General features: G+C 42.2%; 1 protein-coding gene across 2 annotated transcripts in view; it reads left to right on the top strand.

Annotated features, from left to right (window-relative positions):
• CHGB (chromogranin B) overlaps positions 1–18,510 on the top strand; it is a 78,973-nt gene that overhangs the window by 30,897 nt on the left and 29,566 nt on the right. The window contains exons 1-2 of one of the 2 annotated variants that reach the window (XM_069768830.1): positions 4,965–5,305; positions 16,776–16,819. In XM_069768830.1, the coding sequence (XP_069624931.1) occupies positions 5,257–5,305; positions 16,776–16,819 (93 nt within the window). In that variant the 5' untranslated portion in view covers positions 4,965–5,256. Of the gene's footprint in view, positions 1–4,964; positions 5,306–16,775; positions 16,820–18,510 lie in introns of those variants that run through there. The other variant, XM_069768829.1, reaches the window with a different exon arrangement.

Below are 18,510 nucleotides of genomic sequence, written 5' to 3'. Positions count from 1 at the left end.
ACTGCACAGCACCTTTCCTCCTGTATATGTACACTGCACAGCACCTTTCCTCCTGTATATATACACTGCACAGCACCTTTCCTCCTGTATATATACACTGCACAGCACCTTTCCCCCTGTATATATACACTGCACAGCACCTTTCCCCCTGTATATATACACTGCACAGCACCTTTCCTCCTGTATATATACACTGCACAGCACCTTTCCTCCTGTATATATACACTGCACAGCACCTCTCCCCCTGTATATATACACTGCACAGCACCTCTCCTCCTGTATATATACACTGCACAGTACCGCTCCTCCTGTATATATACACTGCACAGTACCACTCCTCCTCTATATATACACTGCACAGCACCTCTCCCCCTGTATATATACACTGCACAGTACCTTTCCTCCTGTATATATACACTGCACAGCACCTCTCCTGTATATATACACTGCACCTTTCCTCCTGTCCTATATATACACTGCACAGCACCTTTCCTCCTGTATGTATACACTGCACAGCACCTCTCCTGTATATATACACTGCACAGCACCTCTCCCCCTGTATATATACACTGCACAGTACCACTCCTGTATATATACACTGCAGAATTTACAATAGCTGTCACTCATGTAAGAAGTGAAATCTGGCATTGTACTATCCATTTCTCTGCCGTATCTGTGCATCATAAATCGGGGTATGTGTTAAAGGGGGGGCCCACTGAGACTCTTTCGCCCGGGGCCCTCGAAAACCTGGAGCTGGCCCTGCTTCAGGTGTTTAAAAGGAATTTTTGGAATGTTTAAACAAAAATTAACATTTATCTTTTTTTCACAAAAAAATTACTTCAGCTCCAATTTGTTTTATTTTACCAAGGGTAACAGGAGAAAATGGACCCCAAAAGTTGTTGTACAATTTGTTCTGAGTACGCTGATACCCCATATGTGGGGGTAAACCACTGTTTGGGCGCATGGCAGAGCTCGGAAGGGAAGGAGCGCCGTTTGACTTTTCAATGCAAAATTGACTGGAATTTAGATGGGATGCCATGTTGCGTTTGGAGAGCTCCTGATGTGCCTAAACATTGAAACCCCCCACAAGTGACACCATTTTGGAAAGTAGAACCCCTAAGGAACTTATCTAGATGTGTGGTGAGCACTTTAACCCACCAAGTGCTTCACAGAAGTTTATAACGCAGAGCCATGAAAATAAAAAATCATATTTTTTCACAAATATGATATTTTTGCCCCCAATTTTTTATTTTCTCAAGGGTAAGAGAAGAAATTGGACCCCAAAAGTTGTTGTGCCATTTGTTCTGAGTACGCTGATACCCCATATGTGGGGGTAAACCCTGTTTGGGCGCATGGCAGAGCTCGGAAGGGAAGGAGCGCCGTTTGACTTTTCAATGCAAAATTGACTGGAATTGAGATGGGACGCCATGTTGCATTTGGAGAGCCCCTGATGTGCCTAAACATTGAAACCCCCCACAAGTGACACCATTTTGGAAAGTAGACACCCTAAGGAACTTATCTAGCTGTGTTTTGACAGCTTTAAACCCCCAAGTGTTTCACTACAGTTTATAATGCAGAGTCGTGAAAATAAAAATTCTTTTTTTTTCACAAAATTATTTTTTAGCCCCCAGTTTTGTATTTTCCCAAGGGTAACAGGAGAAATTCGACCCCAAAAGTTGTTATCCAATTTGTCCTGAGTATGCTGATACCCCATATGTGGGGGGGGGAATCACCATTTGGGCGCATGGCAGAGCTCAAAAGGGAAGGAGCGCCATTTGGAATGCAGACTTAGATGGATTGGTCTGCAGGCGTCACGTTGCATTTGCAACACCCCTGATGCACCTAAACAGTAGAAACCCCCCAGATGTGACACCATTTTGGAAACTAGACCCTCCAAGGAACTTATCTAGATGTGTTGTGAGAACTTTGAACTCCCAAATGTTTCACTACAGTTTATAAGGCAGAGCCGTGAAAATAAAAGTTGATTTTTTTTCCCACAAAATGTTTTTTTTAGCCCCCAAAATTTTTATTTTCCCAAGGGTAACAAGAGAAATTGGACCCCAATAGTTGTTGTCCAATTTGTCCTGAGTATGCTGATACCCCATATGTTGGGGTAAACCCCTGTTTGGGCGCATGGGAGAGCTCGGAAGGGAAGGAGCACTGTTTTACTTTTTCAACGCAGAATTGGCTTGAATTGAGATCAGACGCCATGTCGTGTTTGGAGAGCCCTGATGTGCCTAAACAGTGGAAACCCCCAATTCTAACTGAAACCCTATCCCAAACACACCCCTAACCCTAATCCCAACCATAACCCTAACCATACCCCTAACCCTGACACACCCCTAACCCTAATCCCAACCGTAAATGTAATCCAAACCCTAACTTTAGCCCCAACCCTAACCCTAACTTTAGCCCCAACCCTAACTCTAACTTTAGCCTCAACCCTACCTCTAACTTTAGCTCCAACCCTAACCCTAACTTTAGCCCCAACCCTAACTGTAGCCCTAACCCCAAACCTAACCCTAGCCCCACCCTATCCCTAGCCCAAACCCTAGCCCCAACCCTAGCCCTAGCCTTAACCCTAGCCCTAACCCTAGCTGTAACCCTAGCGCTAACCCCAACCCTAACCCTAGCCCTAACCCTAACCCTAATGGGAAAATGGAAATAAATACATTTTTTAATTTTTGTTATGTTTCCCTAACTAAGGGGGTGATGAAGGGGGGTTTGATTTACTTTTATATCGGGTTTTTTAGCGGATTTTTATGATTGGCAGCTGTCACACACTAAAAGATGCTTTTTATTGCATAAAATATTTTTTGCGTTACCACATTTTGAGACCTATAATTTTTCCATATTTTGGTCTACAGAGTCATGTGAGGTCTTGTTTTTTGCGGGACGAGTTGATGTTTTTATTGGTAACATTTTCGGGCATGTGACATTTTTTGATTGCTTTTTATTCTGATTTTGGTGAGGCACAATGACCAAAAACCAGCTATTCATGAATTTCTTTTGGGGGAGGTAGGGGGGTGTTTATACCATTCCACATTTGGTAAAATGGATAAAGCAGTTTTATTCTTCGGGTCAGTACGATTACAGCGATACCTCATTTGCTTCATTTTTTTTGTTTTGGCGCTTTTATACGATAAAAACTATTTTATAGAAAAAATAATTATTTTTGCATCGCTTTATTCTCAGGACTATAGCTTTTATTTTTTTGCTGATGATGCTGTATGGCGGCTCGTTTTTTGCGGGACAAGATGACGTTTTAAGCTGTACCATTGTTATTTATATCTGTCTTTTTGATTGCGTGTTATTCCATTTTTTGTTTGGCGGTATGATAATAAAGGTGTTCACGGAAGGGGTTAACTAGTGGAAGAGTTTTATAGGTCGGGTCGTTACGGACGCGGCAATATTAAATATGTATACTTTTATTGTTTTTTTTTTATTTAGATAAAGAAATGTATTTATGGGAACAATATATATATTCCTTTTCATTTAGGAATTTTTTTTTTTTTAGTTTGTCCCAGCGGGGACATCACTGTATAGTGACAGATCGCTGATCTGACACTTTGCAGAGCACTGTGTCAGATCAGCGATCTGGCATGCCCTGCTCCTGGATTACCAGCGCCTGCTCTGAGCCGCCGCTTGGTAAGCCACCTCCCTGCAGGACCCGGAAGTTGCCCCATGGCCATTTTGGATCCAGGGCCTGCAAGGAGGAGATGCTCGGTAGAAGATGAGCACATCGCCTTGTACCGATCGTCTCAGGGAAGTCCGCAGGGAGCCCCCTCCCTGCACGATGCTTCCCTATGCCCCCGATCATGTTTGATCGCAGTGTGCCCATAGGGGTGGAGCCGCATATTCATTTCTGTAATGGGCGGCCCCACGTGACCACATACAGGAGAAGCTGCGGCCAGGACAGGACACTGCGAGGGAGCCGGGTGAGTATTTTAATAACAGCGGGCGGGCGCACAGGGAGTGGGGTGGGGACAGGGATCTTTATTTTAAACACGAGAAACAAAAAAAAAAAGGATTTTTCATATCTTCTCTACAGCAAACGCTGCTGCAGAGAAGATATAAATCGCGGCTTCAGCACCAGATGCAGGGGACAGCGCTTATCTCTAGCGCTGTCTCCTGCACGGTGCGTGTGGTAGCCAGTCGGCACAAGGGCGGCACACGTGTGCCACACTGATGTGCCACAGAAACGCACGGGCACACGGACACGGATAATTCCGGTACCGGAATTATCTGGACGTGTGGGACTGCCCTTATTGTGTCTTGATAATTGCCAATAATTTCCATCTGTGGTCTATTCCATTTGCACAACAGCATGTGAAATTGATTGTCAGTGTTGCTTCCTAAATGGACAGTTTGATTTCACAGAGGTTTGAATTAGTTGGAGTTATATTCTGTGGTTTAAGTGTTCCCTTTATTTTTTGAGCAGTATATAATATATATATATATAGATATATATATATATATATATATATATATATATATATATATATATATATATATATATATATATATATATATATATATATATATATATACATATATATATGTACACCAGCAGCCCCACTACAAGTAGTAGGAATTGTTACATGATGCCTATTGAAAATAAAAAAAATCAATGACTTCTCCTTCTAATGCAGCTGATGGCTGATCATCCAGGGGAGGACTCGCTGATGAATGTCCAGAATGAGGGACCCTCATTTAGGAACTCAAAGTGCCCCAATAATGTATTCAACAATATTTCTTGTATTCCATGCAACCCCTAAAATCACCTAATTTGAGTGAAATTACAAACTCTATCAATCTATTTATCTGTACAATATTATTGATCTATGTACAAAATATGATTAACTCCTTCTGCCACATTGCAGACTTCTGTTCCTACATTGCTTTTTATTTTTCACCCTCATAATCTTTCTAAATTTCCAGCACAAACCATGAAATGTATCAATAATTCATCAGATGATCATTTCAGCATAGGAGACTCTTTGGGGATCTTGGTGACGCAGATTCCTGGAAGGAAATAGGGGATCGCTTGCTTGGCTGCATAAAATGCAGGCGGATCGCCCAGCCTCCCCCCTGCACCTTCTCTTTATATAGAGGCCAGCTCAGCAGCAGCTGTCACTGCCGGCGCTGGATCCAGAGCAGGAAGGAGGAGAGCAGCTGAGAAGTGTCTGTGAGCAGCGAGAACACCGGCATCTGCCACCGAGAGAGCCAGGGAGGGCGGCGGATTGTAGGAAGGAGATGCCGCCCGTCTGGGTCTTACTGAGCCTCCTAGTAGGCACCTTACAAGGTAAGTGATGGATGATGTGATGGTTGAGTAGATGGAAATGTGATGGACAGAGGCACACGTAAAGCAGCCGCACTTCAGCACCATGGTCAGCAGCATCTAGTGAGGAGCACAGCATGGTCAGGAGCACCTAGTGAGGAGCACAGCATGGTCAGCAGCATCTAGTGAGGAGCACAGCATGGTCAGGAGCACCTAGTGAGGAGCACAGCATGGTCAGCAGCATCTAGTGAGGAGCACAGCATGGTCAGGAGCACCTAGTGAGGAGCACTCCATGGACATCAGAACATCATGGACATTATTATTATTATTATTATTATTTATATAGCACCATTACTCCATGATGATGTACATGAGAATCAGCACATAGGCAGGAGCTCATCATGGACAGCAGCATCAAGTGAGGAGAACATGGTTAGTAGCATCATGTGAAGAGCACATCATGGACACTCGTACATAGCGAGGAGCACATCATGGACAGCAGCATCAAGTGAGGAGCACAGCATGGTCAGGAGCACCTAGTCAGGGGAGCACCATGGTCAGCAGCACCTAGTGAGGGGGCACCATGGTCAGCAGCACCTAGTGAGGTAGTGAGGGAGCACCATGGTCAGCAGCACCTAGTCAGGGGAGCACCATGGTCAGCAGCACCTAGTGAGGTAGTGGGGGAGCACCATGGTCTGCAGCACCTAGTGGGGGAACCCCATGGTCAGCAGCACCTAGTGGGGGAGCACCATGGTCAGCAGCACCTGGTGGGGGAACATCATGGTCAGCAGCACCTAGTGAGGGGAACACCGTTGTTAGCAGCACCTAGTGAGGTAGTGGGGGAGCACCATGGTCAGCAGCACCTAGTGGGGGAACACCGTGGTCAGCAGCACCTAGTGGGGGAACATCATGGTCAGCAGCACCTAGTGGGGGACCCCATGGTCAGCAGCAGCTGGTGAGGGGAGCACCATGGTCAGTAGCACCTAGTGGGGGAGCACCATGGTCAGCAGCACCTAGTGGGGGAACATCATGGTCAGCAGCACCTAGTGAGGGGAACACCGTGGTCAGCAGCACCTAGTGAGGGGAACACCGTGGTCAGCAGCACCTAGTGAGGGGAGCACCATGGTCAGCAGCACCTAGTGAGGTAGTGGGGGAGCACCATGGTCAGCAGCACCTAGTGAGGGGAACACCATGGTCAGCAGCACCTGGTAAGGGGAGCACCATGGTCAGCAGCACCTGATGAGAAGCACACCATGGTCAGCAGCACCTAGTGATGAGTACACCATGGTTAGCAGCACCTAGTGAGGAGCACACCATGGTCAGCAGCACCTAGTGGGGGAACATCATGGTCAGCAGCACCTAGTGATAAGTACACCATGGTTAGCAGCACCTAGTGAGGAGCACACCATGGTCAGCAGCACCTAGTGGGGGAACATGATGGTCAGCAGCACCTAGTGAAGAGCACTTCAGAACCATGGACTGGTGATCTCAGCTTCAGTCTACAGGACCTAAAGCAATGTTTTCTTACTATAATCTATTTTACTGTATAACTCAAATGTGTTACTGGCAAAATGCAAATGATACAAAATAATACAACTTAGCTATAATACTTTGTCTTCAATCACTATCAAACGATTTAACCCTATAGAGGTTAGTAGAGCCCAGGAGGGCTGAGAATAGTGCTGTAAATACTGGAGCTGCCTTTTCATAAATTACACTGGGGGCTTCCTCTTGTGCTACAGCAGTCATGGATCATATTTCTGGCATTTCTGTTGAGTGTGTATTACATAACTCAAAGGGAGAAACCAGTTGCCAGTTCTACTGGTCATATATTCTCTATATTCTGCCACAGGTCCCTATGTCTATAACATGGAGCTCAGCAAGCGCTTGTATTGGGGTACTGAAGTCATATGTTACATACATTTTCTATATATACACATATATGTGTGTGATCGCATGTATTTATTGCCAATGCTAACAGTCCCATGCAAACGATTTACTCTTCTACTCGGCATTAAGCTTTATTATTCGCTACTTTATTATTTGCCAAGTAGCAATAACTAAACAGCTCAGCGCCACAGGCAGCAACCAGAGCAGCGCATGTGATATGATCGCCACCTAGTGGGTAATACTGAGCACTACACACCTCACTTACTGTAAATACATTTATTTTGTAGATAAACACATTATTCATTTATTAATTAAAAAAAAAGAGACTGTGAAATGTCTGTAGAGACTATTGGTCACATTATAACAACCCCTCTTACTGATTCTGAAATAGTGTTGAAGAGGCAAATATAAGAAATGTAAACTTCATCTATCCGATAAGACATTAAACGAATCCTTACTTTAAAAATATTTCTGTTTATTTAATTATTTTTCTGTGACATTAAATAACGGAATTGCGCCTATTATGTAAATTGCACAGTCATATACGGTATTAAATCTTTTAAAGGACAAAACATTGCCCATCTAATATATATATATATATATATATATATATATATATATATATATATATATATTTATACTTCTGCAATCTCTAGTGTCTTATTGGTAAGAGTGATATCTGCATGGGGTTTGTAAGTTCTCCCTGTCTTATATACTGGTTTTCTGCAAAAACCTCCGTTCCTCATCTACTTTAAAAAATTTTTATCCATAGAGTCATTTGATCGTGTTTCTCATAGAGAACATTACCGATACATTTCATATCATAAAGTGTGCAGCGCTGCAGAATATGTTGGCTTCATAGCATAACTGAGTGATATTTCACATAATAAATCCACAATTATTAAACACTCTAATTACCCAACAGGAATCGGAGTTCACGGAACTAATAATGGTGACCTATCGTCCAGTAGGTCCTTAATATAATAGTTGTGGAAAATGCCGGTAAACACTGTCGGTGTCCATAGCCATTAATTAGAGAGAATAGCAGTCTCAGTAAGTAAAGCTGGCAGCCTCCCAAACCCTTCTAAGATTTTAGTGCCAGATATTGATTGCATAAAGTTATCCCTCAAAATCTCAAAGCTACAGGAGGGAAGAAACATTTGTGTTAATGTTAATTTGTGCTGTACGCATGCAGCTTCAACATCAGTAGGACATTGCGAAGTTACCTATTATGTCAGATGTTTCTAGTTTAGAATGAAGGTTCACTTTTTAAAAAAGGTGTTTGGTCCCACATTGGTTAGCAGAACTGTCTCACACTTACTTACCCCACACACTTCGGTTGTAAACCCAAGAAATATGGGACTGAATTATTTTTGCATGCCAGTCTTGACCTAGGGTGCACGAGAGTAAGGTGCATCAAATTCATTAACAAATGGCTTGTCCAGGTTTGGCATCAAAGTCTGCAGTCACTTAATCAGGATTCTCTGGTGGTGGCATTCTTCGTGGGCTGTCGTGGGAACTATACAATATACATACTCCTGGCCACATTCCTACTAGACATGCGCAGCCTCGCTCAATACAAGGAAATTGACTGAGGCCGCCCAAGTCTAGTCTACACGGGGCAGGAAGTATGAATATCGGATACTTACAGTCACATGACAGCCTGCTACTGGCGCCGGAAGTGGAGAATCCTGACAGCGCGCAGTGTGCGCAATGAGGATTCACAAGTCTGCAGCCACATAGAGTGACTGCTGATTTCCGTGCCTAACCCGGACAACCCCCTTAATGAATCAGAGAGCTGCCATGTGCCAATATCAGCAATCTACACTTATCATGGGCTGCAGCACATTTGTGTCTTAATTTACACCACTTTTGTGTGCGAATTATGATGAACTTGATGGACCATGCTCAATCAAGCCCCCTTTAGATAAACTCAAATAATGGAGCTGGAATAATAACACCTTTTTATCACTCAAAAATAGCAACATTTTGTGCCAAATTTCTGGCACAGACTGATGAATTTGCCCCCATAGGTTTTTTTTTTTAATTATTTGGCTGACTTCTAGGTGATTGATAAAACACATGCCCATCTATTTGGATTTATTGCTGCATAATTGGTAATCTATTGGTATGCAAATAATGGATGCTAATAATAATTAACACAGTGCAAATAATAATTTACTGGCGCCAAAGATGAAACAGCAAGTGATCATATTCCAACTCTACAATATTTAAGGCTTTAAAAGTAAGAACGTCGCTGACATCAGCATCACCCTGGTAGAAACGGCTATCCGCAGTACAGAAACATTCTCGCAATGATCCATCCTATATTGATCCTTTCCATCCCGAAAATATCTTAAATGTTGATGATATTTTTTTAATTAATTATTCTATTAAAGAATATGGAAACACATTGGCTGCATAAAGGCGACTGCCATTTATCTCTGGGTTTAGGTATTAGTATCATTTATTAGTAAAATCACTAGATTCAACATCCATAGTCATAAGAAATGTCCTCCTGTAGTGCGCGATGAAGAATATCTCATGGCCAAACCATTCAGTGTTCATATATATAGATACTGTATCTAAGTAATAATATATAGATGTTGATAATGTGTTAATAGTTAATGTACCAGAGGCGTCGTTGTGCTTGTGAGCTGCTCGGCTCCGTACACTAAGGATGAAAGCAGCAGATGATTTTAATGCATTTCTATTAGATGTTAGACTGCAGATTAATTGTGTTTGCTGGTCGGAAACAGAAGTCATTATTATCAAAGTGTTCAATGTCAGATCGAAAAAAAATCCTCATTTATTTTTTAATTTAGATGAATTGATAAACCGTAACCTAGAAAAAAGACATCTGAGTATATTACATAAAGAAGGGTCAGGAGATTCAGAATTAATGTAATAGACTGGTAAGTGAAGGAGTTGGCGCTTACTGGCAACTGTGGCCTCTAGCAATTCCCTAACGTAAACATATTCATGAGGGCGGGATATTACGTGTGTGAAGGGATGAAAAGAAGTGTAAAACCCACGTCAGTTATAAAGAAAAAGCCTCAGTTTATATAGTATAGGAAACTGTAAACAAGCAGGGAAACTGCCTATTATGGCCACGTTCACACATTCAGTATTTGGTCAGTATTTCACCTCCGTATTAGTGTTGAGCATTCCGATACCGCAAGTATCGGGTATCGGCCGATATTTGCGGTATCGGAATTCTGATCCTGAGTTCCGATATTTTTGCGATATCGGGGATCGGGATGAATATTCATGTGTAAAATAAAGAATAAAAATAAAAAATATGGATATACTCACCCCTCCGGCGGAACCTGGACCTTAGCGGTGTAACCGTCAGCCCCCGTTCCTAAGAATGAGCGGGTAAAGGACCTGCGATGACGTCGCGGCTTGTGATTGGTCGCGTGAGTGGTCACATGAGCGGTCACGCGACCAATCACAAGCCGCGACGTCATCAAAGGTCCTTCACCCGCTCATTCTTAGGAATGGGGGCTGCCGGTTGCAGTGGTTAGAACCAGGGCGCGTCCGAGGGTGAGTATATCCCTATTTTTTATTTTTATTCTTTATTTTACACATAAATATGGATCCCAGGGCCTGAAGGAGAGTTTCCTCTCCTTCAGACCCTGGGATCCATAGAGGATACATTCCGATATTTGTGTCCCATTGACTTGTATTGGTATCGGGTATTTTTCGGATATCGGCCGAGACAATCCGATACCGATACTTTCAAATATCGGACGGTATCGCTCAACACTACTCAGTATTTGTAAGCCAAAACAGGAGTGGGACAATCAGAGGAAATGTATAATAGAAACACGTCACCACTTCTGTATTTATCACCCATTTCTGGTTTGGGCTTACAATTCCTGATGTAAAATACTGACCAAATACTGAACGTGTGAACGTGGTCTTCTGGCAAACCGTGGTCTGATCCTATTGTCAGGTGTCACACCTATTGAATATCAATCAAATAAATAAGGCAGCACACTGCGGCGCTAAAACATGCAAACATGAAACATGAAAATTGAACTGCATTACTGCACTAGAAATATGAAAAAATGAGAGCGTTTAGCGCATCAATTGGCCAATTCATGTGTATCTGGTAGCCACATTAGGGCATCTCTCATATACCAGGTCCTACACTTTCCTTTCCTCGCTGAGAATAAACGTCTTCATCTGAATGGGTACCTGTGAAGCCTCTTCCCAGACCAAACTTCTCTGGGCAATGGACCCGCTGCGATTAAAACACCTGTGGCTAAGAGGCGGAGTGCTCAGTCAGAAAGCTAATGAATACAAATTTTTAAAAAACTGTCCGTCACATTGCCCCTCCAGAGAGAGAGAGAAGTTTGGTCTGGGAAGAGGTTTCACGGGTACCCATTCAGATGAAGACGTTTATTCTCAGCCAGGAAAGGGAAGTTTAGGACCTGGTATACGAGAGATGCCCTAATGTGGCTACCAGGTACACATGAATTGGCCAATTTATGTGCTAAACGCTCTCATATTTCTAGTGCAGTAATGCAGTTCAAGTTTCATGTTTGCATGTTTTAGCGTCGCAGTGTGCTGCCTTATTTATTTGACTGTATATGAGTTGGTGACTCTGGGTTCAGCACCTGTTCACACTTAGTCTATGTTTGGATGTGACGGTCAGTTTTTTAAACTCCTATTGAATATGTCAGTGAGCACACGCTTTTTTTTTTTTTAGCAAAGTCACATGTTGTAGTGCAGTTCACCCTGAGGTTATGGTACTGTCCTCTTAATATCCGTGTTTTTAAAGGCATCAGGTGGCAGATACCCCCTTCAGGGAGATTGCTGGTAGTAATCGATAAAATGTCACCTGAAGCTCTTGAAGGGGAATCTGCCAGCCACACCGGATTCCTTTTAAATATCATTTCAAGGAACGGAATTGCGTTTTCGCTTCAGATGTCAATTCTTAGTTTTGTTTTTCATTTTTTTTAAACAAACTGCAAGTGAGGAAAGTGGAAATTCCTCATAAGCATGTATGCAGCCCCCCTGCATTGCCATACAGGCTCTTTCACATGTCAGTGTGTCCAGTATGTGTGAAGACAGTTTTCACACGTACCGGAGACACTTGCACACATAGACCCATTCAAGTCCTGCACACGTGCACACTGTTTACACATGGATGACATCCATGTGTCATCAGTGTGACACGTACCAGTGCCTGGGAATCAGCGGTACTGTTCGCGCTGTTCCCTAGACTCGGGTGCTGAAGACCGCTCTCATCATTCTCGCCTGCTCCTCGCTGTTAAAAGTTATTTAGACCTGATAACAGGGATCATTCTCACAGTGATCTGCAGAGAATTCACTGAGCTGAACGGCGGTGAACTTAGTGACTTTTTTTATTCACGGTGCTGAGATCACCGCAGTTCAGCCCGGCTGGGGACGCAGCCTCAGTGACCGGCAGTAACCTTGATGATGTCACCGCCAGTCACTGACGCTGCGCTCGCAGCAACTCATTCATCAGTGGTTCTCAGACTGGATAGTCGCATCTTGGCATCATCCAGGTTGAAAACTATTTATCCCCAGACATGGATTACGGCGTGAGACAGAACGACCGACAGGTGAGGGATATGTTTTTTTTTTACTTTTGTTTTATTACAGGGGACCATGGCTTCAATGGAATGGGCATTAGGTGAGTGTAATTGTGTTTGCTATTTTTAAATAAAAAAGGTAAAGTGTGTTTTATTTTTATTTCTACTAAAATACTTTATTCTGGTTGTGTCTTTATTTACAATACAACTATAGGATTAGTAATGAATAGTGGTGTCTTAAAGAGGCCTCTCCATTACTAATCTGTGGGCTTGATGTCACCTGACAATACAAAGGTGACATCAACCCCACAAATATGAACCCCACTTGAAATGGCGTTTTTTTTAAATTATTTTTTAAAATAATTAATATGGCGTGGGGACCCCTCTATTCTTCATAACCAACCTTTCTAAAGCTGACAGCTTTTCCCTGCCCGGTCTGATCCCGCACCGCCATGTTGTGACCACAACTTATATGTCTGACCAGAAGTCAGAGGTAACGGTCACAAGCTCTCAATGTAAGTCTATGAGACCTTCATTCTGTCCTTGCTCTGGCTCCAATAGGCTTACATTCAATTGTGACTTCTTGATCACCCAGCAAACAATGGAGAGATCTGGCAGGTCACAACTGGAGCAGCAACAATAACAGATGAAGATGGCAGCTGGTGAGTATATTACTAAGTGCAGGGAACTTAGATTAATGGCACTACTACAGCGTTAAAATATAAACATCTCCAGAGTGGTGCTTAAAAGGTGTTGTCAGAAGAATTCTAAATTTTGCATTTTGTTAAGATCTTTATTGGTGCTACGTATCTGTATAGAGAAGGTGTTGCCGTCTTCTGCAGTATGCGGATGTAGAATATACTATGCACCTCAATATGGGCGTGAAATAAATGTACATTTATAACAATTATAAAACATTTACCAAAAAGATCACAATTTAGAAAATTCCATTAAATGTTATATGGAGTACGGAGAAAATGAAGAGCAAATCGGAGTTTGTATGAAAACAGCTCTGATGGCAGCTGCTGGGTTATATAACAAGATGTGGGCAGATGTAAGGCCTGGGCAGGGATATCACCAGTGCACTCATTAGAATTACATGGCTGGTCACGGCACAGTGTACAGATGTTGTCAGATGTACGGTGCCAGTAAATACGCAGCGGGGAGGGGAGTCATAGTTGAATAATTCTGCTACATGCTTATCATGAGGATTCTTTATTTTACAGTTTTTCAAACTCTGTTTTTTTACAGTAACATAGATCTGCATGTTTCTGTCAGTATACAAACTTGCAAAAAGTTGCGTTTAGGATTTGTCCGGTTGTTAAAACACAGATTAAAATACCTTATTAGAGAATTCCAAATTAGTAAAGGGGAGTCTCCGTTCAGAAGCCCTTTTATAAGGCCGGAGTCACACTACAGCGAGATACGGCCGAGTCTCGCAGGTTAAAACCAAGCTCTGGCACCGGCACTCCGGAGCGGAGCGTGGAGCTCCATGAATTGCTATGCGGCCGCACGCTCCGCTCCGGAGTGCGGGCGCTATGTGTAATCCCGGCCTTAGGCAGAGAAAAGCTACAAAGATGGTGTCGTAATCTGGAGGATGTGAATCCATTATACAGTCGGACTATTGATTCCTGTGTGAGGATCTGTTTCCCCTGTGGAGGCGCCGTGATCTCTTTGGGGCTGAGTTGCCGGACGCCACACAGTTTTTCATTGGGAAACCCTCGCATTGAATTCGCAAGTGTGACCCCGACCTAAAAAAATTAAAAGCATTTCTCGCAGTAGACAACTTCTTCAATGTGACCTTTTACCCAGGGCGCTGGTGTTAGACAAAGTTTGGCCCTAGGCAAAATTAAAAGTAGGGCCCCAAATGCTAACATAATGCACTATCACACTGTAACATTTGGGGTGCATTTATACAAACCGGTTTCGGACCAATAAACACGCGCCAATTAGCTATATTCAAGTCATTCAGTGCTTATCTACCGGCATGTTTACACAGGCTGATGAGCAATCATGGGGACAGAATGATCGGTTTTGTCCTCATAAAGTATCATGCTTTCAGCAGCTCATCTCCTGTTTACGGGGGCAAAGTGTTGTGTTGCCAGAATCATCCAATTACCTCATGGATGAGCGTTCATTGAGTGATTGCTAACATATTTAGCGCTACGAACACTCGACTGCACTGACCAGATTTTTAAATGTGGATACTATACACACTGTATGTTACACACAGACACACACACACTGTATTACACATAAACACACACTGTATGTTACACACAGACACACACACACTGTATTACACATAAACACACACTGTATGTTACACACAGACACACACACACTGTATTACACATAAACACACACTGTATGTTACACACAGACACACACTATGTTACACATAAACACACACTGTATGTTACACACAGACACACACTATGTTACACATAAACACAGACTGTATGTTACACACAGACACACACACTGTATTACACGTAAACACATACTGTATGTTACACACAGACACACACACTGTATTACACGTAAACACATACTGTATGTTACACACAGACACACACTATGTTACACACACAGACACACACTCACTGTATTACACATAAACACATACTGTATTGTATGTTACACACACTATGTTACACACACATTTTGTTACACATAAACATACTGTATGTTACACACAGACACACTATGTTACACATAAACACACTATGTTACGCACACTGTATGTTACACTGACAGTCAGACAGGCACACGCTGCATGTCATACACACATTTTGTTACACACACACACACACTGTATTACACATATAAACACACACTGTATGTTACACACAGACACACACTATGTTACACTTAACACACACTGTATGTTACACACACAGACACACACTCACTGTATTACACATAAACACATACTGTATGTTACACACATTGTATGTTACACTGACAGTCACACAGGCACACACTGTATGTTACACACACAGACATACACTCACTGTATTACACATAAACACATACTGTATGTTACACACACTATGTTACACACACATTTTGTTACACATAAACATACTGTATGTTACACACAGACACACTATGTTACCATAAACACACTGTATGTTACGCACACTGTATGTTACACTGACAGTCAGACAGGCACACGCTGCATGTCACACACACAGACACACACACTTTGTTACACATAAGCACACACTGTATGTTACGTACACTGTATGTTACACACAGACACACATTATGTTACATATAAACACACACTGTATGTTACGCACACTGTATGTTACACTGACAGTCAGACAGGCACAACTGCATGTCACACACACACACACACACACACACACACTGTTACACACACAGACACACACACTTTGTTACACATAAGCACACACTGTATGTTACGTACACTGTATGTTATACACAGACACACACTGCATGTCACACACACAGACACACACACTTTGTTACACATAAGCACACACTGTGTGTTACACACACTGTATGTTATACACAGACACACACTGCATGTCACACACAGCCACACTGTGTTACTTATATTACACATAAATACACACTACATTTTACACACACAATGCATATTATGCACACTGTATGTTACACACATACAAACACACACTACCTGTGAAAAACAACACTCCTTGGTATTCACACAGACACTATATGTTACACACTTCATATTACACACATACTATGCATGTTACACTCTCTGTTACTCACACTCACACTGTAGGGGGCACACAGGGCTCTCGCCTCCTTTTTGGCCTTTTTGGAGATGGTCGCAGGGCAATTGCCCAGTTTGTTCCACCACTCATATGGAGTCTGTGCTGGCTCCGCTTTTATGATATCTACTGCTATTTATTTTATTGGATGGAATAATTAATGCCTGACTTCATTAGTTGTGTTTTTTTCCTTGAAATTTGGATACATGATAATATTCTTACTAACACTGATCATTTTGTTTTTTGTTTTTTACACCAATACAGTTCATGCTGCTCCACTTGATAAAGGAATAAATCCGGAGGAAATGGTAAGTTACTACACTGTTTTTTATCTATATTGTTGCTTCCTAACCCAGCCTGTCCCTTTAAACATAAGACTTTAGTGTATAAATATCACTCAGATTGAACCTTAATCCATAGATTTGATAACAGAACATAGATGACCGCATGAATATGATGCGAGAACCAATATACTGTACAGAGTGTAATAAAAAAACACGTATATATGGTGTAGGTTTGGCATATTACAGCATATATTATTAAATAGACCTCTTAGACCTGATGAGGCTGGCGCATTTACTTTGAAAATTCATGTCAGAATGACGGTATAATACCTTTTGAAATTTTACGTCAATCTCCACCCACCTAACCTGATTGACAGCTCCTCAGTGTCCCTCCTCCCTGCTGCTGAAATCCCTCACTGCATAATACAAGCAGCAGCTGTCTGTCTGGTTGGGTTCGAGGAGATTGGATACATTGGATACATGAGCTCTCTCACTCTTCATCTGAGCTAATAAAATGCTAATCTTACTATCAGGATTATACAGCCCTTCTCACCTGGATTTTCAAAGTAAATACATCAGCCTCATCAGGCTAAAAGATATATTAAATATCGTATACAGTTTGTATTGTGAAATCTTGCGACAGATCATCTCTGAAAATGATTTGATATCCGAAAAGAAAAAAATGACTTGCTTTAGTGAACCTGTGAAAGTAGGAGAAGCTCCACGCATAGTTTAGTTCCTCTTTATTGTCAGATAATGAGATTTTTATTTTGCATAAATGACCTTCACAAGTCTGCAGTCACATAGAGCGCTCTTTGATTACTACCATCTAATTCCTTTGGGTTCACTTTCCGCCACCTAATATCCACACGTGTCAGATTCCACACACAGATCTACCGTTACATGGGAAGGTTCAGACAGCGCAATTCTCCAATGATCTGCAGCTGACCCGGCTGACAATATTCCCAAATACACAGTAGGAATATCTGTTCCCGATGATGAACGGAGCTCGTCAGAGTAATGATGTGCAATATTACTAGTAACCAGAGCCGATACATGGTGTGTCAGGATGAAACATTGTGTTTTCTATTTTACCCACGACTTACATAAATCTGATAGCGAAGCCAGACGCCTTCCGTAATTGGGTCTTTTCTTTGACTCTAAAAAAGTCTGCTTATGTTATATTACTAAGAGAAACCGAGCAAGTAGAAAATAGATTCTGTACAAACAATAGACATGCTATTGAAAATGATATTACATCTTATAATTGCAAATGATAGTTATATTTATGTTATACATTAGCGGTGTCTTTTGCTAAAAATCCAATAAAATAAATTTGTGAGAATAAATCAAATATTGATATGCTATTAGCCGGGATAGATGACTAGAGCATGATATCATCTGGAATAAACAGACAATCTGTAGAGAGAAAATGAAATATTGTTTAGTTATTGGCATCAATGTATCTACAGTATGCAGTAAGCTCCTAAACGCCACCTAGTGGTGACTGTAGGATGGTGGAATGTTAACATTAAGGGTATGTTTCCACGTGCCGGAATGGCGGCTTCGCTTTGGAAGCAGCGGATACCCCGCTCCGCCCAAAGCGCTGCCCCCTTTTGTACGCGCGGTAATTCTGGATGTGTTCATTGAACACAGGCGGAATCACCGCATCGTATACATAGACTGTGATATTTATCTTGTGGAGACAGAGCGTC

Source organism: Ranitomeya imitator, chromosome 5 (assembly GCF_032444005.1).
Source record: "Ranitomeya imitator isolate aRanImi1 chromosome 5, aRanImi1.pri, whole genome shotgun sequence".
Classification (NCBI taxonomy): Eukaryota; Metazoa; Chordata; class Amphibia; order Anura; family Dendrobatidae; genus Ranitomeya; species Ranitomeya imitator.
This window is presented reverse-complemented; position numbering and strand designations above follow the sequence as displayed.